Genomic DNA, 25,050 nt, shown 5'->3' on the forward strand with positions numbered 1-25,050 from the left:
TAATCCAAAGCATAAGTGGATTTAGAGTGAAGGTAAACAAGGCTTTGCCCTAGAGCCCGCCTGCATTTGCCCTTCAAGGGCTCTAGCAAAGCATTCAGCTGTCAAACGCTTTTGGAAAATCTGTAGAAGTGAAATATTTAAACTGCAGTTGGTTGAAACCATTGTCTCCTTCCCTCTGTCACACATCTCCTGTCCTGTCGGAGTGCTGTGGGCATTTGGGGATGTGGCTAAGAGGAAAGTAAAACTAGAGGGATCATTTTGCTTTGCGTTTAATTTACGTGCTTTGAAGTCACTTCTGGTTCTAGTTATCTATCCTGGGACAGAAACGGTTTCCAGGGGCACTGCTATTGCCACCTGCCAGCGCCCCTACTGCAGGCCACAGGTTGTATGGAGTATGGTGATCTGCCCTGAAAGTATGTGGGTAGTGGAGAAATATGCCAGAGGAAAGACTAAACTAATAATAATAGTAGTAATAATAATAATGACAATAATAAGAAGAAATAATTCTATTCTCTTCAGAGGAAACATTACAAAATATGTCACATGAAAAGGCGATCAAAGAATCTACAGCCAAAAAATACAGGGGGGCGGCAGGGAGGAGTTTTTTAAAGGTGAAAGTGGATCTGGTAGTTACTAACAACATCATGACATTTTTCTGGGTTTTGTGGAGTTTGTAGAATTTGTCCACTTTAAAAACTTTTAATTCGTGGCAGTTTGTTTTCTCAATCTAAATAAGGAATCATTTCCATGCCTACTGCTGTATTCATAATTGTGAATTCTTTTTCTTAAGAGGGTGTCCCTAATTGTCCACGTTTCAGATCCCATAAAACTGGACCTGCCAGGGGTAGGTGGGAGTACCAAATCTTGCCCAGGGACAGGGCCTGGGTCCCACCCTCGTGGCTCCCTGACCCCCTAGAGCACGTGGCTGGCTCACAGTGTTAAGAGGGGGATACCCGAGCCAGGCCAGCAGGACACCTGAGCTACACCTACAGGACACACTGCCTCTGCCGGCCAGGACTCTCAGTGACCGACAAGTCGCCATGGCCAGCGTGCCATGGATACACTTCATTCTATTTTTAATTGTTGTTATATTGGAGTATAGTTGATTTACAATATTGTGTTAGTTTCAGGTGTACAGCAAAGTGATTCAGTTATACATATCTATCTACATCTAAATCTATATATATATCTGTTCTTTTTCAGATTCTTTTCCCTTATAGGTTATTACCAAATATTGAGTGTAGTTCCCTGGGCTATACAGTAGGTCCTTGTTGTTTATCTATTTTATACATAGTAGTGTGTATATGTTACTCCCAAACTCCTCATGTATCCCTCCCCCCAACCTTTCCCCTTTGGTAACCATAAGTTTGTTTCCACTGTAGGAGGACCAAGGCAGCCCTCCAGGGTGGCCCCTGTCCCATATCTGGCTACAGTTGTCCTAGAATTGGATCTGGACGCTCTGTCCCTCGGCCCCGTCCCTTGGTCCCTTGTTCCTTCTCCATGCAGAGCTGCCCACCCTCTCCCACCCCGGCTTAGCAGCTCAGGTTCACAAACCCAGCGTGTCTGGGAGAGACAGGAAGGCCAAGCTGAACTCCAACCTCAGAACATTCCTAGCGGGGTCAGCAAGGTTGGGTAAGGTCGCAAGGCTCCTTGTTAATGCCAGAGTGACTCCAGAGCAGACCTGGCCTCCAATCCTGACTCTCTGCCCCTCACAGCTGTGTCGTTTCAGGCAGCGGCTCTCCCTGTCCAAGCCTCAGTCTCCCCTCCTGCAACATGGAGATAATACCACGACTTCTGCGAGTTGGGAGTCCTGAATGAGAAAAGCACAAAAAGCACTAAACCCCATGCCCGTCTCGAGGCCACGAGCTGGGTTATCACCTCCCAGTTCTCAGCCCTGCACTCAGCCTCCCCGGTACATCTCAACACCTCCAAAAGGCTCCTCCCACACTTTTGAAACTTCTAAGAATCCCACTTCTACATTCTAATTCGGGCAGGCCTGGCCCATTTTCGGTGTCTCCCCTGAGTAATTGCCACTTGGGGTGCATGAACTTACCGCAGGACCCCCAAGGACATCCCCATCTCCTGTCTCATCCACAGCTCCCTCCATCACGTGGCTTTGAGTCCCCAGCTCTATCTCCCAAGATTCCTTAATGCACACTCTCCACTCCTGCAAACCTGCAGGGAGGATCTTACCTCCAGTCTACAGAGATGGGGAAACAAACGGAGGATCAGAGAAGTCAAGCACGATGCTCAAAGCTTCAGAGCTGGCGAGCGGCAGAGGCGGAAGCCATCTGTCTGGCTCCCCAGCTGGACTCTTTGCTCTGCCTCTGTGGCCTCCCTTCCAGGTCCCAGCCCTTTCACCCAGCCTCCAGTCCCCCGCAGCTCCTGCAGTTGTGGGGATACACTTCCCACTTCCAGGCCTGAGAACTCAGAGCCAGGATTCAGGATTAACAACGCAACCTTCCCTTCCAGCAAGAACAATCGCGCTCTCCAAATTCTCAACAGAGTTGGTAAGCAGGGCTAATTGGGAAAACAAAACACAGTATATTCGAGGGAAAAGAAAGAAATCCTCCTTTATTCAACGGGAACAGCATGTTCTCAAAATTCAAATCAGTTGCAGGAGCAGACTGATCAAATCACTGGCATTTTAAGGCACCGTCCCACATTTAGGACCAGCTAGGTAATTTGCAGAGCCCAGTGCAAAAGGAAAACATGGAGGCCCCTTGTTCCAAAATTATTAAGAATTCCAAGCTGGTCACAGCACAGCATTAAGCCAGGGGTGGGCTCCTCCTGAGTGGGTGGCACACCCGTGAAGCCGGCCCTGCCTGCTTTCCAAACTCATCTGATTTAAAACCCAAAGTGCAAATGAAGTACTGAGAAGCGTCACACTTGCTCAGGACCTGATGGAGATGCTGCCTTAATCTGGCTGAGCCCAGGAGTCCACAGGCAGTCAGTCTATAGGAGCCAAGGAAACATCCCCTATGCTAGGGGGCAGGCACCCACCTCCTGTGATCTAAGATGCCCGGTACAGCTCACACTCCGTGAGGCAACCCGTGCGACCGCAGCAAGCCCCTCGTGCCGAAGGTTCCTCCTCTTTAAAATACGGAGGTGCAATCGGGTGGCTTCCAAGGTCCCTCTCGGCTCCACAGAGAAAGGGAAGAACTCACTTGTGATTTTTCACCTAATTTCTTCAACTTTAAACGCCAGCAAACAGAGTCATACTTTAAAGACTACTAATCGTAGCACAGCCCGATCCTGACAGTCGACAAGATGCAGGGGAAAGGACAAAATGGGAAGAAAGAAGCTCAGCCAAAACGATGGCTGGACTCGTCCAGGGTCTACTTGCCAAAGGACTGTGGCAGGCTGGTCAGGGCAGCCTCCCTCCTGCACGGCCCCAGTCCCCCTGACACTTCCGGTCCAGCCCTCTCTTCCTTCCGTGTGTGGACCTGGGCATAAGTGACAAAAGAAATAACGTTCTTTTCAAGGCAAGGGCACATATGCATTGTACAGAGGTTGGAAATGAAAGCCAATGGAAAACATATTCGCATTTTCATTTGAAGGACCAGAAAAAGTAATGACCCCTGAGATGCCAGCTTGGACCCACAACTGTTCTGAACTCAAAGTCCTGCCCAAAAGCCTTGGGAAATTTCTCTTTTCACAGCCAGCCAGTCTCCCACAGGCTCAGAAACTGTAAATAAAGGAGCAAACACAGCAGGTTTCCAGTGGGGTGTCATGAAAACTTAAAATAGCCTTTGGGAATGGTTCAGTTGAGTAAGGGGTCTGGGATGCACTCCTCGCCTGTCATCAGCCACCCTCCCACAGCCAAAGCACCCCGAGCAGGAGCTCCCCATATGAGGTCCCGTCTCTGGAACCCCATCCTCCAAGGACCAGCCTAGATTCAGGCCTAGAAACCAGCGATACCTCAGAATGCATTGCCATGGGGGTATATGCTGGAGGTTGTCCTCTTCTTCATCTTTAGAGGGTCCCAGGGTCACATCTGAATATTTCTCTGTCCCTAGTATGGCGAGATTAAAAGTAACTACAAAGAGGCTACTTGCTTGGTAAATAAATCCAGGCCCAAATCCAGAGGGCCCCCCCCCCAGGAAGAAATGATTACACGCCAGGCACATCATCCACACGGGCCCAGGGGTCTGTTCTCACCAGTCCCATTCCATTCACTGTCGGCACCTTTACCTAGAGGCCAAGAGAAGCCTGGTGAGGATGGGGTGTGGGAGTAGGGGCATGGGAGCATTGGGCACCACACTGCCCTGAGCCAAAGGTCCCCCTCCTTCTGATGGGGATAAAACAGAGCAGAGAGAATGAGAGGGCTGCAGGCCAAGGCCAGCCGCTGGCACCGTGGAAAGAGAGAAGCTGGAAGACTGAGCTTTACCCTGAATGGCGGGCGCTGCCACGACTTTTATTTATTTATTTTTCTAAATTTGACACTTTTTTTTTAACATCTTTATTGGAGTATAATTGCTTTACAATGGTGTGTTAGTTTCTGCTTTATAACAAAGTGAATCAGTTATACATATACATATGTTTCCCATATCTCTTCCCTTTTGCCTCTCTCTCCCTCCCACCCTCCCTATCCCACCTCTCTAGGTGGTCACAAACCACGGAGCTGATCTCCCTGTGCTATGCGGCTGCTTCCCACTAGCTAGCTATTTTACGTTTGGTAGTGTATATATGTCCATGCCACTCTCTCACTTTGTCCCAGCTTACCCTTCCCCCTCCCCATATCCTCAAGTCCATTCTCTAGTAGGTCTGTGTCTTTATTCCTGTCTTGCCCCAGGTTCTTCATGACCTTTTTTTCTTTTTTTTTTCTTAGATTCCATATATATGTGTTAGCATACAATATTTGTTTTTCTCTTTCTGACTTACTTCACTCTGTATGACAGACTCTAGGTCCATCCACCTCACTACAAATAACTCAATTTCATTTCTTTTATGGCTGAGTAATATTCCGTTGTATATATGTGCCACATCTTCTTTATCCATTCATCTGTTGATGGACACTTAGGTTGCTTCCATGTCCTGGCTATTGTAAATAGAGCTGCGATGAACATTTTGGTATATAACTCTTTTTGGATTATGGTTTTCTCAGGGTATATGCCCAGTGAGAGGGTGTGGAGAAAAGGGAACACTCTTGCACTGTTGGTGGGAATGTAAATTGATACAGCCACTATGGAGAACAGTATGGAGGTTCCTTAAAAAACTAAAAATAGAACTACCATACGACCCAGCAATCCCACTACTGCCACGACTTTTGATGGCAGGATTGGAAGGTGGCCTCCACAACTCTGGCCAAGCGCAGGCACCTGAGGCCCGAGTAAGACACCTGTGCCAGGTGTGTAGGCTGTGGAGACAGGGCCAGGAAGTGGGCAGTTAAGTAACCCGACACCGCGCAGCTGGGAGAGGGGCTGGTCCACATCCAGGGAAGGCACCGGGATGCCTTTTCACTAAGAAAGGCTCTCTTTGTGAGGTTGCATGATGAATTCGAGAATTACCTTGAGGGGCACAGGAGGAGAAGGCCAGACCAGCTGAGGGGGAGACAGGGCAGCAGGCAGGCTGCAGTTAAAGGAGCTGGGACAGCAGAGAAACACAGAATGCTTCCTCTTCTGCTGAACTTTGACTGCTTTCTCCCTGAGGGTCAGGAGAGAAATCAATTTAAACAGGTCCCTAATGGCTAAGGATGCATGAAGTGCAAAGGGGATGGGGCCTCCTTTTTGCAAGAGCGGTTGCCTGGGGGAGGAAAAAAAAAAAAAAAAGCATAACTCAGTGACCGCAGCAGAGATGTCCTGCGAGACTCATTTTCTCCATGCTTTCAGTTTGAGTGACTGCATTCTGTCTGTCCCACTCCATTAAATTCCAAGGAAACTTGTCAGCCACGGCTCCAACCCAGAGTCTGGCCCAACGCTGGTCTGGAGCGTGGAGACAGCAGAAACAGAAGCGAGACCTTGCACATTCCAGGAAACCAGACCCCCATTCTAATCGGTGCTGCGGCTGCAGATTCCAGGGCAGAGGGGCCTGTGCAGCTAGGTTTCTCTGAACCCTGCAGGGAAAACGCTCAGGAGAGAGAGGCATCACTTGGCTGTGGCCAAGGCAGCCGACTGAGGTCTAAAATCCACCTGAAAGTCCTGTACATCATCAGGGCCACCATCTGCAAATCTAAGTGAGACAGATCGAAACAGAAAAGACACAGCTTTGGAATCAAGCTTCCCATGGCCAAAGGCCCTCAGCCCTATTTTTGTCAAAAGAAACTGAATTCGCAGGTAGCAACTGTTATTTTTTTTAAAGATGCATAATTGGATGATGGACCACTACACTATCTGTCTTTTGCAGAGAAATAAAGAAGTAAAATTCAGGAGAGTTATGTGTGACCCATTTCTCTGCTCCTAATGAATAAAGGAGGAAGAGGGGGAGGAGCCCGGGAGCCTGGCCTCAATTTCCAGCCCACACTGGCACTTCCAAGGCCTGGCAGCCCCTGGCTTTCCGGTGCAGTCTCTCAGACGGCTCAGAGTGGGAAAAGCTCGCCTGACGCCAGGCCTCAGACTGCAAACCCGTCCCCCATATCCATGGGCCCTGAGCGAGTGACTGTTTGCAGGGGCTGGGACCAGGCTGCCGCCAATGATGCTGGAAAAGACTCGGGCAGGTGAAGTGAAGGAGGGGAAAGACAACCCAAACAAGTCTAAGACAGCCTCTCTGGAGGAGGAACAGCTTTCAGGGGGCACCCGGCCAGCTGGCTGTCACTCATAAGCACGGCCCAGTTCTCTGCAGCTTCAGCTCTACTGGTAAAAGATGCCTTTTCCAGAACAATGCGTCTATGTTAAAAGGTGCCTGTCATTGATAACCGCTTTTCAGTCTCACTGGCAAAAAAAAAAAAAAGTCCTCGCTTGCATACTCATGGTGAATGCTTGGGTTTGCTGGGCATTGTTGCCTTTAATAGTTTTTTTCTGACCTGTTGGATGTTAGAAAAAAAAGTTAGAAAAAAAAGTTTCCAATCAGTTCCACCACACGATTTCTTTTTTCAGAAGTCTCCTGAACACCCGAATGATGTGTCTATTATTACCTTTGGGGAAACAGCTGACTGCTCAGCTCACAAAAACACTATTAACTTTCCTCCTGATAAGCATCTGGCTCCAGTCTTGACCTTCCCAGATTTCTCAGCTGGGTTCCCTTCCTGCGCCATCTCCTCCGGTTGTTGTGTCTGAAGTGGCCAAGGCAGCGCAGGCTCCCGAAGCCCCCAGCCGCAAGCAGCGGGCTGGGAGGTGACGGGCCCATTTATTAAGGGTCTGGGACACACTCCTGAGCTGTCAGCAGCCACCCTCCTGTAGCCCCTGGTCGGAGAGGGCGGGCCTGGGGCTTGGGAAAGTAGAAGGGGCGATGTGATGGTGAACCAAGACCCTCCGTCCAGGAAGGGGACAGTTCTTCCTGAGAGGTACCCGCCGTCCGGGAAGGCGACAGTTCTTCCTGAGAGGTACCCGCCATCCGGGAAGGGGACAGTTCTTCCTGAGAGGTACCCGCCATCCGGGAAGGGGACAGTTCTTCCTGAGAGGTTCCCCCCGCCCCCCCCGTTTGCTGGTGAGCATTGTCCTCGAGGTGTGAGGAGGGTAACTTGTAAAACTGAGACAAAAGTCAGAAGGAATCTTTGGCTCAAGTGAGAAGTGAATAGTGGGTCTTAAGACCCAAGACAAGCCACTTCCCCTCTCTGGGCCTCAGTTACCTCATCAGTAAGACGAGGGGCAGACTAGACCATTTCCGACATCCTTTCCAGCTCCAAAAAAACATTATATGATCTAATAGATCTGAAAAGGGCACTTCCTGATCTTTTCCTTTCAGTATGTAATTCCCATCCTTATAGAATATTCTTATTTTCCAGGCTGGCTTCCTGCATCCTGTGCTCCGGTTTCTTCTGAGCCACCTCAGCCGTCTAGTCACTTTCAAGGTGACTTCTGGGGCTGGGATTAGGATTTCCGCAACAGGAAGAGGAGATAAAATAAAAGTCTGGCCTTACTACTTTCACACAACAGAATATTATTTGGTCATAAAATGGAATGAAGCACGGACACACGCAACGTGGATGAACCTTGAAAACATTACGGTCAGTGAAAGAAGCCAGTTACAAAGGACCACAAATGTATGATTCCATTTATATGAAATGTCCAATGTCCAGAATAGGGAAATCCATAGAGACAGAAAGCAGATTAGTGGTTGCCTAGGGCAGAAAGGAAGTATGGGGTGACTGCTAACCGGTACCGGGTTGCTTTTTGGAGTGATGAAAGTATTCTAGAATTACACAGTGATGATAGTTGCACTACTCTGTAAGTATATAAAAACTCTGATCTATCCGCTTTAAAAGGGTGAATTTTATGGTATGTGAATAATCTCTCAATAGATAGGCATTAAAAAAAAAAAAGAAAAAAGTCACTGTTTCTTTTTACTTCTTTAATGTGGCTACTAGAGAATTGTATTTTATATATGTCGCTCCAGTTGTATTTCAGTCTATGTGTAACCAAACAATCGAATAAACATATTGCTCACTTTTCCAAACAAGCACAAACAGTCTGGCCTCCTCCTGCATCCTGGACAGAGCTGGCATCCGGGAGGCTGAGTGCAGAGAGCCGTGGGCTGGGCGTCCAGAAACTCAGAGTCTCTGTCACAACCTGGCTTATGACCTCGGGCTTTCACATCCCCTCACTGGTCCTGGCCCTTCAATGAAAACCCAAGTGTTGGACCAGATGACCTGACGACCTGACCCTTTTAGGTCAGACAGTCTGTAATTACAACTCCATCCGCAGGTAAAATCAAACTTTAAAAGTTCTCATTCTACCCCAAACATTGCTTATCTCCTAAAAGCAGTCAATCTGGGAATAAAAGTCACTTCAAGACAGACCAGGTAATTTACTGACTGAACAGAGTGACCGGATTGCTACCATCCTATTCCATTTATCCTGAAGGATTTCTTTCGGGAGAATTTCTTCTTGGCTTCTTCTGCCCCAGCTGTCAGTGACTTAGGAGGTGGGTTAATTCTAGAGCTGACGGCAATGGATATGGGTACAACCCCCTGGAAAATAATTTGGCAACATACACCAAGGGCCATAAAAAAAACTTAACCTTCCATCCAGTCATTGCACTTCTTAGTATCTATCCCAAAAGAATAACCCTAGATTCAGAAATAACCATGAACACAAAAATGTTTGTTTTGGGGCAAACGTGGCCCAAATGGACACAAAGAAGGACTAGTTAACCAAATGGTGGTAATGCTCGGGACAGAAGTGTAGAAGCTGCTGGAATAATGGTGGAATCCTGAATCTTTTTTCTTCTTTTATTTTTGATGTGATTAAAGTATATTTATAACTTTCAAAAACTGGCATAGTGCAGTATGCCATCAAATGTATAAATGCATTTCCCATGATGTCTAAACAGTATGGTGAAAAGAGATTAAAAAGAGTCTTTATGCTGAGAGAGGAAAATCTTGGTATATTCATCCCAAAGAAAATCAGACCACAGCTTAAAAGACATTGAAGCATCTCAGCCCTGATTTATCTGGTGTGTCCACCACTGTATTTATACTAATTTTTTTCTTTTTAGCAAGAGCACTGTAATTATGGTTCAAGGGCATTAATAGGTGCTTAGAACTCTTGAGAGGAGCAGTCAGTCATTACATGGATAGCTTTTTGGTCATCTTCCAACCCAAGGAGATTATTTTTGGCGGGAGTGGGGGAGGAGTTTTCTTTAGCATCATTTTGTAATGGGAGACTAAGTGAAAGCAGCCACTGTTTCTGCCTCATGGGAATCGTGTGCATGGATCCCAGCCTCTCCCAAATAACCCCCTGCTTTAGCAGGAAAGTACAGCTGAGGAGGGAAGGGCTCAAGGGCTCTGCCTTGGGCCTCAGGATGGAGCCCACACTGGCCCATCATCCTCCTGCCCCGATGAGCTAAGCAGCTTGTGAGAGTCGTGTTCCCTGTGGGTGCCTCTCTCTGAAGTGAAGGCTTGGGTTATGGGCCCTGCGAGAACCTTCCACACTCAGATATCGTGTGCTGGGATTCTGTCCACAGCCAACTGATGTCTTTGGCCAGTCAACAGCGTCTCTGCGAGGACGGAGGTGCCCTTGTCCACAAAATCCCAGAAAACATGAAAATGGAGAGTTGATGTGGTTAGAGATGGGTTGTGGAAGGTGAGGGCACAGCTGTATTTTTCAGGGATCAGTGCGCATGGGGCCTTTCTAGATGGTCTCAAACTCTTGCCCTTCCTCCTATACCTTCTGTGCTATTATCAGACTTCTCCTCCTGGGTTTTTTCCAACGAGGGCTGAACCACATTGGGCTACATTTTCCAGAGCCAAAAAGGTCAAATTGGTGGAGAAATGTCAAACTAGGACCTAAGAAATCCCAACTCAGGCCATTTCTTGACCAGTAAATGTTCAATAGAAACTTAGCCTGAAAACTCAGCGTGCAGGCCACAGGCTCCCTGGTAAAGAGCATCCACTCTCTGTGGCGGAGACACAGAGATGGTTGTGTGGTCAGAACCCAGGTTTCCAAAAACTAGGAGGCCATAAAGGAGACAGCAGTTCAGGGCTCCAGAATAGACTCCAGAGACATCAACACCCATCTTCCAGGAACTGATAGACCAAGCAGGCAGAAAATCAGTAGGATATAGTTGACCTTATCCATCCACTAGACCTAACTGATGTTTATGAAACACTCCACCCAACAACAGCAGAAGATTCTGCTGTTCACATGGAACATTCACCAAGAGAGACCGCATCCTTGACCAGAAAACACATCCTAACAAATTTAAAAGAAGACAAAAAAAAAAAAAAAAGAAGAAGAGAAATCATACAAAGCATTTTCTTAGACCACAGTGAAACTGAACTAGAAATCAATAACAGAAGGCGAGCTGGAAAACCCCCAAGTATTTGGAGATTAAATAACACGCTTCTAAGTAACACCTGAGTCAAAGACATCTCAAGAATAATCTGGGAGTGAGGCAGACTTGGGTTCAAATCCTGGCTCTACCTCCCTCTACTGGGTAGCCTTGGACAATTAGCAGTCACTTCTTGGAGCCTCATCTCTTCTCAGCTGGAGAACAGAATGATGCCCCTCCCTCCCTGGGTGGCGGTGAGGGAAGCACAAGTTTGGCCCATAACACAAAGAGCACAGTGTCCAGCTCCCAGAAAGCACCCAGTGGTGGTAGCTTTTCTGGTCATTGTTCTGCCCACTGATGTTTCCTACCACCTGGCTGTCCTGGAGAACACTGCCCCTGTCCCCCCCTCCCCCAGGCTAGCTCACTCTCTGCCAGAGAAAAGCACACGTGACTGCTGAACGTTGAGCCTTCCCTCCTCTGTATCCAGTTGGCAGCCATCGGCCTGGACAACCCCAACTGGCAGAACCCTCTGTGTCCATCCATCCCCACCGAGCAGGGATGCCACTTGGAATACTGGCACCAAAGAGAGAGCTCTCCTAGTCCTGGGGTGTGAGATGACTCAACTGTTGGATGATCTAGTAAAATCTCGCCCGAGACTATGTGAAAGGGAAGTCAACCACAAATCTCACCAAACTCTCAGAAAAAAATAATAAAATAAAATAAAATAAAACAGTTTCTCAGGCAGACAGGCCTACCGTCTTCTCCTTGAGATTTGATTGCACAACTAATGAAAAAGATGTTTCCTGAGGTTTGAAAATATTGCACAAGGCTCTGACTCATTAAGACAGGGCTTATTCAAATTTGAAAATTATCAAAAAATTCCAGCCACAACAATACGCCCTCTGAAACCATCATGTGCCCGAGGAAGCATGATTATCTCCTGGTGAGGGACCAGCTGCTGTCACGTGACGCTGTGGAGGACTGCTTTTACAGAACACACTGACTTGACAATTTGTCCTAGGAATCGAAAATAATAGGGTATCCGTGGGCTCCCAAACTTTTTTTTTTTTTTACCTTAAGATGTGACAAATCTTTCCTTGTGAGGAATTCCCAAAGCATGGAAAACAAACTAAGTATCATTCAAGAAGGTCTTGGGGCTGCTATACACTGCTCTCTCCTGCGCGTCACATACTCTAAGGAGGGTTAATGAGATGACATTTGTAAAATCCCAGGCATTCCAGGCATGCAGCTCTTCATTCAAGAGAAGTCACACACTTCTCAGATGGTACAGACAACGACTGGGGGTTTCAGAGGGTGACGACAGGCAACGTGGTGTCTGAGTCTCTCTGCCCAGAGAAGCTTTTCTAACATATTTGTTGGCAAACCCCAAGTCAGCCTCCAGGACACAGGTCCCGCATCACCCTCCTTCTCTGTGACGCCTTCTGTAACCCACTCACGCACCTTATCCCCAGGGAGACATCATTACAGCGCTTCCTCTACTGAGCGGACTCCTTGACAATGATGATGATGATTATGATGATGATGATAATAATTATGATGATGATGATAATTATTATTATAGCTAACACGGATCCAGTTCTAGTAATGCACTGGGCACAGTTCTAAGCACTAAGTTCATATAATGAGGTGTTTCCATCTTTCAACAATCCTATGACATAGGTATGTACGCACCATTATTTTTATAATGATTTTACTGATGAGGAAACTGAAATTTAGAGAGTTTAAGTCACATACGAGAAGTCATCCCTTTAGAAAGTGGTGATCTGACTCCTTAAGCCAGGTGTGATATGACCTACTATGAACTTCTTGAGATCATGGGCTACCCAGCCTTTCTCACCTCTGATTCCTTCTATCTGGACCTCCTAAGTACATAGAAGGTGCTCAATAAATGCTCTGAATTAAGTTAGAACTCATGTCACTAATTCCAAAAGCTGAACTCTGCTCTTCCAGCAGCAACAGACATGCCTCTTCAATGGGAGCCATTTGAGATGGCTACACTTCTCATTTTCTCTGCTGACATTAATTTTCTCTCTTTTCGTTAACGGCAGAGAAGATGGGGAAGGAAGGAGAAAGGGCTCAGGAGGGAACTCACTCCAGAGGATACATGCAGCCCAGCCTCGGAGCCCCTGGGAAACAGCAAGGGCCACCAGGTTCAATGGAGCTCACCTCCTGGGGCTGGGCTTGTCACCACAGTGGTCATCTGGGGACTTACAGCAGCTAGCACAAAGCTGCAGTACGAGGCAACCAGACCCAAGTGGGCCACAGGCATTCAACTCGAACCCTGGCTTTAACCATCAATAACTTAAGAAAAAGAAATAACTCTTAAAGAAGCCAGCCCAGGCTTTAAAACAAGGATGAGGTTACCACAATTCTTCAGAGACTAGTTTTCTTCCAAGAATCACACACCATTCCAGCTAGAAGAGCCCTCAGAGATCACCTGGTCCAGTTCCCTCACTGTTGAGGCTCTGAGGGCTCGGGGGCCGGTCACCTGGTCAGGTAACAGCCTAGGCAGGGTCAGAGGCAGTCTCGGCCTGTCAGTCCCTCCACCCCAGCTGGCCTTCCAAGGAACCCTCACCCACTGCCAAGCTTGATTTCTTCTTCAAATTAAGCCTCACCATAGCTATTTTTTCACTTGAAATATAAGCTCATGGAAAAGTCTGATTTCTCAATCCAAGGCACGGAACGGCGTCCAGGATCACACAACTCCAAATGGACTCAGAATCCAGCCCTGCAGTCCCGAGGCTGTCGGACGTCAGACCACAGTTAGCTCATGGTCCCCGCCATAATCACTTACTGAATGCAGTTATTTTAAGTGCTAATGCAATCTATTTACAGCTCCTCTGGATGGAATGAAGTTACTCAGACACTTGGCTTCTATATACTTGGCTTACTAATTTTATGAAACCTTAGTATTTTAACTCTTTAGCAAAACCAACTGAGAACAAAAGAAGATAACCAACCAGAGGGAGCAAAGCCTTATAAACTGTTCAAAAGACATCTAAGCCAGTGGTGGTTCTTCACTAGGAATGCATGGCCGGCCTCCACCTTCAGAAGCCCTCCCTCGTCAGGCCTGGGGTGAGACCAGGACGAGGAGTTCCTGGGCTTGGAGACCTCTGGGCTCGGGGCTGCTGGGGTTTTTTTTGGGGGGGGGGTGGGTAGCTTTCCTGGAGAGTGTATTAGGAGGAGAAAAGGACTAGGCTTCTGATACTTGAGGAGTCTTTTTCAGGCCTCTTTTCTGGCTTCCTGTCCTTTTTTTGGCAGAAATCTGCTACACATCCTGGCTAGTTTTTTGCAGTGTCTGGGAATCCGGAGGAGCCTTTCTCTGCCCAAGAGCAGTTTGGGGCCTGGGGCTCTGGTTTGGACGCATCTCTGCTACAGCCGCTTCTGCTTTTTTGCTTTTTTTTCCAGCAAGGGCTGCCTTGATGGCAACTGGAGGCAACCATGTCCTCAGACTCCTGTGCCTGCGGAGCGAGAACTGTGACGTGTCCTTTGTTTCTGTTTCATCTCAAGGCCATGGCCATCTGGAGCTCTGTTTATTCCAGCTATTAGCTTCGGCTTAGCTGGGGTTGGCTTATAAAATCGGTTTCTCTGTCAACAGCACAGAGTGCTTATGAATGGGCTGTGGACCAGATGCACGGGTTCAACTCCTGGGCAAGGTACTGCTCTGTGACTCTGTCTCCCAGCTGTAACCCGGGGAGGATTACAGCACGCCCCTTATAGGGTTGCTAGGAGGATCAAATGGGTTAACACAGGCCTGGCACAGAATAAGCAAGACGTATATGTTAGCCCTTATTATCAGACTATTAGTAATTGCAATTCCTTTCTTTTTCCGTAATCCCCTGACCAGTATAGAGTTTTTGCTTTAAGCTAATCCAAACTGCCCCTGGTGGAAGACGACGGCTCTTTTGATCTCTGGTATAACTGGACACTTTCCCATCCAAACCCTGACAGCAGCATTGATTTCTGAAATAGATGATTTGCCTTCATTTCCAGAACCATGATTAGAGACCCTCTCTGAAGTCTTTGTGAAACAGCTTACAGATAAAAGTGCTTTCTTTCGAATGGTGGCACATTCCGCCATCCCAGGATCCACTGTGGCTCCCAAATGCTGCTCGGCAGCCTGTCCCACCTCCCTTGCCCTCGCTCTCCACTCCAGACAAACCCTCTTCGTGACCTCGTGAATCGGGCAGCCGATCCTTCCCCACGTCCTCGCACGGCTCGCTCCAACTCCAGGCCTCCAGCGCTTCCTCCAAAAGGCCTCGCATGGGCACTCCAGCTAAAAGAGTGCTCCTGCCAAGCCTCACAGCTGCAGCAGGCGGCCAATGCACAGCATTTAACAATGACGTCAGGTGACCTGCTTGTGGGCGGGGCTTCGACTGAATGAAGTCTTGGCTCCCAAGCTCCTGTCCTCAGAGGTACCTCCAGGAAGTCAAGGGCGGAATGCTAGATGGGGGGAGAATGGCGGCAAAAGTGAAACCTTCCGTTGAGGAAAGACTGGGTGGCCATGTATCTCCAGCACCTCTGGTTTCTTCCTTCGTTCATTTATTCATTCAACATCCCCCCACGCATCTGCCAGGTGCCTCTTATGTGCCAGGCAGACAGACAGACAGACACACACACACACACACACACACACACACAGTGCCGGATGCACCGTAGAGCTCAGTAAATATTTGCAGAAAGAAAGAAGGACAGAGGAGAACAGTTCTGCACCCTCTGTCTCTCCCTCCTTTCTGGGCCACCACGCTCATCCTTCCGTGGCTGTCCCCTCGCTGGTTCTCCTGGGAGCCCGCTGCGGGCCTGACAGCCAGTGGGAGAGGACCTGTTTCCCTCCACACACACAGTGACTATTAATGACCTGAAACTTACTCAGTGACTCCACCTCGCTGGCAATAAATTCGGTGCTTGAATACTGCCAGTTACTCAGGACCCCGCGCAGCGAGACTACAAACAGTAACAGCTGGCTTGTTTTTGACAAAAACACACAATGTGCTTTTTGTATAGTCATCACCTCACACCCAAACTACTGCACTAGCCCGAACTCCATGCCCTGGCGTGTTCTGCATTCTACTGCTAGCTTCATCCTACCCAGGTTTTTTTGGTTATTGTTGGTTTTTTTGTTTTGAGCTGCCCTGGCTCAAGAACATCTGAGAACACTTTGGCCCTGGGGCTCTGCACCACCAGCTGGGTCACCCGTGATGCCCCCCACCCCAAGCATCCCCAGTCACACCAATCTATTCACCAAACAAGACTTGGCTCAGCCTGACCCCCGCACTCCACGTCGGATGCACTTCGGGCCCTCCCCAAACTTCCTTTACCCAGCCTGACCTCCCTTCCCCAAGCTTGGGGTTAAACACTGGGTTGCTTGTGAGTAAGGCTGTCCGGGTTCAAATTCCAGCTGAGTGGCCTTGGGCAAGTAGTTCAACCTCAGTTCCCCCACCTGTAAAATGGGAATGACAGCAAAGGCTCCCTCCTCTCGAGGCTGTGAAGGTCGAGTTCAGTCACACGTGTAACACACCAGGCACACGGACTGGGGCACAGAGCGGGGACCCAATACGCACGCGTTGTCATGCCCATATCTCAGACTCTGCAGGTTCACTTCTCTCTGGAATATCTCTCCTCCACCCTCTAATTAGGCTGTTTCCTGAGTGCGGAGGGTGGCTCCCTGCTCCTGTGCTGGCGGAATACACAATCCCCGTTTCACCTACAGTGCTCTGGCACCTTCTTCTCTGTGTCGGCCAACCTGTGCCAGGCCCTAGTGCTGGACCGTTTTCCTACAAAGAAAACCTAGAGCAGCCCCTTGCGCTGGGCTCCCCTCTTTCCTTTTCCACGCACTGCCCACGGTGAAGAGGCACCGTGTGGCTGCAACCAAGCGCACTGCCAAGCAGGGCTGGCCCATCCCCACACCGCTGGATTGGCCGTAGCTGAACTCGGTATTGTTTTTCCACATGGTCTCTCTTACTGGAGACGAGAAGCATCCCTCTGGAAGGTCCCGCGAGAGAGTTAGACGATTGCTCCACCCTTTGCCCCATCACCACCACCTCCCCTGCCAGGATGGGTCTTGTTGATAAAGATGCTTAAGGAGGGAGAGGGGTACACTTCTTCCTCATCCCTAACCCTCTCCCCTCACCCGTGCGTCTGCATTTTTTGTGATCCCAAACCACATGCAGCTTGTTCAAAAAGAACCAGTTTCATTTTTGTGGGGTTGGCTCAAAACACGGGAAGCAAGGCGGCAGCAACGCCGCTGCACCGCCTAAACTGGTGCATGGCCAGGGCGGCGGGGGGGGGCGGGGAGGTCATCTGGGGAAACTGGGGAGCCTGACGGGCAACACCGTCCCTTTCAAATAAAAAGTCAATGTTTTCAACGACAGTATCCGAAATAAAAATGAACGCATGGTTAATTTTAAAGGGGAGGGGGGGCAGATGCAGAGAAAGAAGGGAGAGCCACAGAAATTAGACCCTGTGGTCCCAAAGCCTCAGACTCACGCAGCACAAGGCACCTTTTTCAGCCCCGAACTTCTCAACTCTCTTTATGCCCGCATTTCCGTCTTGTTTGTCCCCCAGGCCCTGGCGCGGTGTGGTTCCCCGCGGGGCACCCAGCAGCCGGCCAGCGGGCGGGATGCCCCGTCACCCTGGCTCCGGGCTTCTGGACAGGGCACGTCCAGGACCCGCCGCGCGCGGAACAGACCCTGGGCTAGGCGCAAAGCTCGGTTCCGACGGAGCCCGCGCAACGCTGCCACCGCGGGGGCGGGTGCCCGCCTCTCCCGGCCAGTGGGCGCCCGGAATACCCCGCCAAGCTTCGCTGCCCCTCTGCCGGCCCGTCCGTCCCGCGGGGGCAGGTCGGGGCCGGGAGGCGGAGAGCGGGGAGGTCCCCGGAGCGCAGGTACCTTGGCCGCAGGCGCCGCGCTGCAGGACGATGACCGGCGGCCGGTGCAGCCTCTCAGAGCGGCGGCTGGCGGCGCGCAGCCGGCACAGGTTGGCGTAGGTAGTGGCGTCGCTGCCGCACACCGGCTCGCTGCTGGCGCACACGCAGAGGCCGGCCTGCGCGCGCCGCCGCACCGTGGCCGAGGCGGGCACGCCGAAGGGCACCACGCACTGCAGCCCTTCGCCGCACGGGCCCTCCTGCAGGCCGCACTCGGCCCCCTCGGGCGCGCCGCACACCTCGCAGCAGCCGCACGCGTCGCGGACGCGGCCGCCCTCGCAGTGTTCCGGCGGCGGAGCGCAGCGCGCGGGCTCGCAGCGCTCGGGACACCCGGCTGCGCCTGGCGCCGCGAGCAACAGCAGCAGCAGCAGCAGCGGCGGCGGCGGGAGGAGCGGGGCGCGCAGGGGCTGCATGGCGGCTCCGACGGCGGCGGCGGGTTGGGCGAGGGCAGGAGAGCGGCGCCGGGGAGAGCGCGGGAGGGACTCGGGGCCCGCGGGCGCGAGCGCGCGCGGCCGCGCGGCCCAGCCCATTGGCCTCGCGGCGGTGACGAGCCGCCTTGGGGACGGGCACTGCGCCCGGGAGGGGGGCCGGCCGGATGGCGGGAGGGCGGGAGGGCGAGCGGGCGACTGGACCGGGGAGCGCCCGCGGCGGGGGCAGGGCGGGCGCGCCGGGGCACGGCGGGGGCAGGGCGGGCGCGGGCGGGGCGGCTCGCGGGTGGGCCCGCCGGGCCGCGGGGCCCCGTTTCCCGGTCTCCGCTTCCCACGTATCCGCCTCTCGCGGCTTCCCTCGCCGCGATTCGCGACCTTAAAACTAAAAAGAGGCTCTGCACGGGGGAACCTGCGGTGGCCCGGCGCGCAAGCGCCCGGGAAAGTTCCCGCAAATTGCCGAGTTGGGGACCCGCCCCGGCCGCGGGAGGGGCCGTTGCCCAGACCCCGGGCGGTGGCACCGCCGGCCCCGGTCACGGGCTCTAGAGGAGGAGGACGAGCACCTCTCTGGAACTGACCCCCGTGCTCGGCACGCGCGACCGGGACCGTGGACCCTGTGCAGCCCTACGAAGAAGGCGGGGCCCGCGGGGCTGGCAGAAAGCCAGCGCCCAGATCCACCGTTAAGTGAAAAAAGCAAAGAGCATAAGTAATTAGAATATAATCGTTCGAGTCAGATTCTTTTAAAAAGTTGTTATGGGCAGGATGCGTGCTTGTACATGCACAGAATAGCTCCTGAAGGGGAAGCGAGAAGCTGCTAACGCGCGGGGTGGGGGGAGTCTTGGGTGGGAGAGGGACGTTGTACTGTTTGAATTTTTCACCACATGCGTGATTCTCTCAAAACGTTGTTATTAAATAAAAGAGCTCGCCTTTGATCTCCCACTTGAGAGTCTTCGGCGCGTCATTTGGGACAGACGCCAGTCTAGGCGTCGTCAGGAGGAGCAGGGGCGACCCTGAGGTGGGTCCCCGTGCCCTGGCGGTGCCAGGCCGGCAGGTGGGCAGAGCTTGAGCCGGAGGACCCTGTAAGAGGCGGGCTCACGCGGCCCTGGGCCCGGCCAGCCGGGCAGAGGCTCCCAAGGGCGGGTGGGCACGGGCCTGAGATGACCGGCCTTAGGAGGGCTTAGCGACTTTTCACTATTCTTCTGTGTTTGGGTTGTTCCCTTGGGCACGCGGTACTTTTCCAACAAAAATAGTTTAAACGTAAAATCCAAATATGTGTAACCCCCGCTCAAAGCACCTCCCAAATGTGAGGCATGTTAGCGTCCAGGGTCCAGAGGGGTCCCTGGGACCAAGAGCCCGGAAGCAGGAGGTCCAGGAACCCGGGGCATGACAAAGATGTCTTGGTCCCCAGCCTGTGTCCCTAGACCCCACGGCAGTATTTCCTAAAGCCAGAACCTCCTTCTTGTGGGAAGGGAGGCCTTCACTCAGAATTCACTCAGCCCTGGATACCAAAGGAGGGTGATACCTCTGCTGATTAGAGGCCCTGAGTGCCTGACTGGCTGTGATTACCCAAAAAGGGGCTGGGCGGGGTGCAGGAGAGGAATAATTAGCAAAGTCCATCAGGAAATAAAAAGACTCTCCCCACTGCAGGCCAGTGAGCAGACGAGATAAACAGGGCCTGCGGTGGTGGATAAATTGGTGAAAACGCCTTTTCATCCAATACTTGTATTTTACAGATGAGAAAACTGAAGGCCAGGAAAGGTAAGTGACTCCCCAGGTCACACCACAAGTTAAGAGTGATGGAGCCAGAGCACCTTCTAAACGGTCTGTGCCTGCAAGTTCCCATCCTCCTACCCTCCAGCCAAGTGACCAGACCGCAGAGTGAACTAGATGATTCAAAACAAAACATGACCACAACTTATCCGAGCTCCTTTCTTGTCAGAGAATAAGTCCCTGAGGGTCCCACTGAGTCCCCATCACGCTCGCACCCCGTTCTCCACTCCATCCCCCCACCACACACACTTTGCTCCCCCAGAGTTGAATAACTTGCATTTTCTGGAACATACCTTCCTGTTGAAGGTTTCTCTGCCTTTGCTCATGCTCTCCTCTCTACCTGAAGCGCCCTTCCTCCCCTCCAGTGTGAGTTAGTGTGACCTAGTGAAGCAGGCAGGACCCATGTCATCTGATGGGCTTGGATTCAAAATCCCGCTTCTGGCCCTTAATTCTGTGCTTTCTGTAAGTTGCTTAAGGACCTCAGGGACCTTCACCAGGAAAATGGCCGTGACAACGGATCTCCCTGGAGTAACTAACCTAAGAGCGTTTTTGGCAATGGAACCACTCCTGTGATGGTTCACAACCTAGAAGACGTGTTTGTGACTGTGATGATCAGAAATGCAAGCCACATAGGCCACAGGGCTGTACTCCTAGGGAAGGAAGATAGCACCTCCCTGCTGTTGGAAGCCATGCTGGTGGTTTCATCAGGAGAAGTCAACTGAGGGAGGAAAGGAAGACCGAGCAGAAGCTGAGAAGCAGAATTGGAAATGCCCAAGGTTTCAGAAAGACCATGATCGCATCACGATCACCCCCCTGCTCTGAGGATAACGCGGATCGCCAAGGAGACAGCTTGATCCAGGGGGCCCAACAAGTCCACGGACTCTGAGTTAGAAAATTAAAGTCCCACTGAAAGGATTATGGGGGCCCTGAACCGGCCACGTGGGAGGGTGTTGTGTGTGTGCCATGTGTGTCCACGAGAGGGCACGTGTGGAAGAACACAGAATAAATCAGGTGAAACCTGGCCTCAGGGGCCCAGCATTGACCTTCCCTTTGTCCCAGCATCTCCATATCTAGAAATAATGCTTTTGATCTGAAAGGGTTACTCTTTCTCTCTTTTATTTCTTCCTCCTCTGCTGCCATTTATAAAGACAGTTTCTTAAAAGATGCATTTTTTGAATACATCATGAAAAGTCATTTCTCACTCACCAGGTCTTGGCACAGATTCCTAGAGAGGATTTTTCCAGAGAAAAGGGGGCAGTTCTGAAGCCACACAGGCGAGTTCCCTGCCATCCCCTCTGCAGGCCAGATTCGCAACATGTAAGCTTTCATTTTGAACAAAGTCAAATCTATTCATGGAGAATGAACAATGAAACACCACGGCTGCCAAAGCCTGGGTTTGGAAATGCGGCTTCTGAAGTGGAACCATGGCTGTGCTTCCCAGAAGGAGAAAGATCTCCCACGGGGCCGCCCAAGTGCATGAAGGACCCAGAGTGGTGAGGGCCCTGCTGCCTTTCCTCATCCGCAGGACCAGAAGCTGAGCAGTGGTAATACTTTTGGCTCTTCCTAAAGTCTTGTCAGTCCCCTACCCCCCAATTTCCCGGTCTCTCAATCACAGTCAAATGAAGTCCAGACTTCATGCCCCATGCTGTCCCCCAAAATGCCCTCAAACCAGGCTGCCCTCTGGTCCCAGGGCGGCAGGTATCCTGAGTTCCCCCATAGCGCCTATTCTCACTCTCTCTGTAGTAACAGAACCCTGGCTGGCACATGCCACCCAGATAAAAGATGACCTCTGAGCTGGTTTGGACTCCCTTCCCAGTACCAGGCACGCTCCCATCACCTCCCGCCACCCCACTGTCAGGAGGCGGTGACCTTCTGTGACAACAGGCACACTCTGGTCCTGCTTCTCTGAAGACAGTCTCACGTCCGATCGGTTTGGTTTGGTTCAGGAGAAACTTCTTGAGCGTCTGCCATGTGGTGGCCACTCTACTGCCCATCGGAGATGTGGTGTTGAATGATGGAGCCCCTGCCCCGCAGGAGCTCAAAGTCTAGAATTTCCTGCCGTGATGGAAAGGCTGTCTCTACTTGTGCTGTCCCAGATGGTCGCCGCCAACTAAATGTGGCTGCTGAGCTTTTGAAATGCGGCAAGTGCCGGTGAGGAACTGAATTTTACTTGTCTTTCATTTTATTTATTTTTTTTAAGCATTATTCATTTTAATTAATTAATTTATTTATTTATTTTTGGCTGTGTTGGGTCTTCGTTTCTGTGCGAGGGCTTTCTCTAGTTGTGGCGAGCGGGGGCCACTCTTCATCGTGGTGCGCGGGCCTCTCACTATCGCCGCCTCTCTTGTTGTGGAGCACAGGCTCCAGACGCGCAGGCTCAGTAGTTGTGGCGCACGGGCTTAGTTGTTCCGCGGCATGTGGGATCTTCCCAGACCAGGGCTCAAACCCGTGTCCCCTGCATTGGCAGGCAGACTCTCAACCACTGCGCCACCAGGGAAGCCCTCGTCTTTCATTTTAATTCATTTAAGTGTAAACAGCCACGTGAACGCACTCTGTGAGGCGTATGAAACTAGTGCCTGTTACTCAGGAGAGAGAGGGACAAGAAAACAAATGCAGGGGGGTTGAAGGACTTCCATGAGGGGCAAATTGGGGCGTTAGAAAGGTGCTAACAGAGCTCCATCTTGAGGGATGGGGAGGAGCAGGAAGCACATCGTCCACGGGGTGGGGAAGGGGGCGTGATATTACGAGTGCACCTAGTTGGGAAAATTCTAGTGTGGCTACAGGCAGGAAAGGGGTCCCCGTGGGCAGGAGAGGCAGCTGGAGTAGGGGGCCAGGTTGGGAAGGGCTCCAGCTGTCCTCCTAAGGAAGCTGGGCTTACACTGATGCTGGTAAGTTCCACTAGGCTTTTAAGGAGCTGTGTTTTGGCAAAATCACCCTGCTGCAGTATGGATGGTAGACTGAAAAAAAAAAAAAGTGGATTCAGTAACAGACATTTAAAACTATAGATACATTATTCGATTTTAGGTGAAGGAGAACTTTGAATTATATTGAAGATGCAATTAGCATAACCCGATAGGATAAGAAGCAAAGAGATTCCATTAGCTTTGTAATAGTTCATTCATTTCAGCAATGACTTCTTCAGTGCAAACCCTTCCTTCAGAAATAGTGCAAACGGTATGGATGTCTAAAATATTCTGGAGAACTTCTGAAGCACTTTAGGAATATTAGGATTTCTAATATCAAGTCACAAAACATTCACGGCTATTAATTAAAGAAGGACCCCCCCCCTAGAAAACAATCCCAGACCTGGCTATTGCTCTGTTTCCTTTCAAGCCCTCAAGATCTCTAATTCAGACCTTTCATTAATTTAGACTAACCTGTCGCCTAAATCAACTGCAGAAGACCAACGGTCCACGTTTGCACTAATTAGCTCTTTTCAGTATATTTGCTTTAGAAAACTGAAAGTGCGAGGTGCGTGGCCAATTTTTTTCCACTCTCAATGACCAAATATCAGACAGACACAATTTCAAATAGACCCACAGGCAGGCACCAAATTGTAATGAATGACAGTTTGTCGATTTTCTGTTATTCAGGAGCTGCATGAAAAGCTGAACAAGGTCACGTGTAGAACATGCCGCTTTTAGGCAAGATTGTTCACCTTTTTCTTTTTTTTTCTTTTTGAGGAGAGGAAGGGAACAAGTATTTATTGAGCGTCAGCAGATTCCCAGCAGTTTAAATATACAAGCTTGACAACAACCCTGTAATGTAGGTATTGTTATCACAACCTTGCTTTTGAAATAAGCAAGGAAACTGAGACGGAAAAATCCAGTAAATTATCGAGGTCATGAGTGTTAGAGGTGAGATTTGGTACCCAGGTCACTCTGTCTCCTCCCAGTTGTGTGTGATTAACTCTTCCTAGCCACATTGGAAAAGGCTTCATGGAGGAAGTGACATTTGAAAGTAGGCACAAGAAGTATGTCTAAAGGCACAGAACTAAGACAAGGCTGTTTAAAGAGCAACGAGGAGCCCATTTTGTCTAGACAGGTAGGAAATAAGCATGGGAAGGGAGCTTGGGGCAAGACTGTGAAAGTTCATATGCCTTACTAAGGAGTTTGGATGAGTCAACACAAACCAGCACCACGTCACAGAAAACAAACAGAAATGCAAACCCCGTTGGTGGTGGTTTGATGATGTCATCTTTAGGTAGAGAAGGGAGCATCCTGCTACCCCCTTGGGTTAGTCACAAAATGAACCCTGGAAAATATCATTCAGAAATCAGTTGGAAAAAGCACTTATTGGAAAAAAAAACAAAAAAAAAACCTGCCTTCAGAAAAGGGTTTTTTGTTTGTTTTTTTTTTTAAGAAAATATTTTTTAACATTTAAGAGGATTTTTTAGAATGTGTAGTCTTTTTAAGGATATTTCATATTTCTATTGATATATTTATTTTGGACCTCAGGTGCACAGGATTGAGTAAATCATACTTTTTATATTTTTCTATTCAAGGCCCCTCTCTTGTTTTATGTATTTATTTATTCTCTTTTATCCACATAGCCATCTCTCCACCTCCATCCCACTCTCAATCATTCTGATGGTTCATTGTGTATCTGTTTATTTGCACATATTAGTGCAAACAGGTATTGGTTTGGATGCATGCATTTCTACTGAGGTGCTATTGACATATAACATTATATTAGTTTCAGGTGTACAACATCATGATTCGGTATTTGTATATGTTGTGAACTGATGGCCACAGTAAGTCCAGTTAACATCTGTCCATCATCATGGAGAGTTACAAAAATTTTTTCCTGTGATAAGAACTTTTAAGATTTATTCTCTTAGCAACTGTCAAATATGTAATACAATACTATTAGCTGTAGACACCATGCTGTACATTACATCCCCAAGACTTATTTATCTTATAGCTGGAAGTTTGTACATTTTGACCCCTTTCACCCATATGGGAACCATATGTGACCCCTTCACCTATATGGGAAAAAGTTCACATATAGAACATGCTGTCTTTTAGGAAAGATTGTTCAACT

General features: G+C 49.9%; 1 protein-coding gene across 1 annotated transcript in view; it reads right to left on the reverse strand.

The window, feature by feature from the left end:
• Positions 1–18,365, reverse strand: part of HTRA1 (HtrA serine peptidase 1) — a 55,934-nt gene extending 37,569 nt beyond the window's left edge. The window contains exon 1 of the mRNA XM_061186386.1: positions 17,778–18,365. Coding sequence (XP_061042369.1) covers positions 17,778–18,342 — 565 coding nt within the window. The 5' untranslated portion in view covers positions 18,343–18,365. The remainder of the gene's footprint in view (positions 1–17,777) is intronic.
• Between the last annotated feature and the right edge of the window lie 6,685 nt (positions 18,366–25,050).

Source organism: Eubalaena glacialis, chromosome 1, assembly GCF_028564815.1.
Source record: "Eubalaena glacialis isolate mEubGla1 chromosome 1, mEubGla1.1.hap2.+ XY, whole genome shotgun sequence".
Lineage (NCBI taxonomy): Eukaryota > Metazoa > Chordata > Mammalia > Artiodactyla > Balaenidae > Eubalaena > Eubalaena glacialis.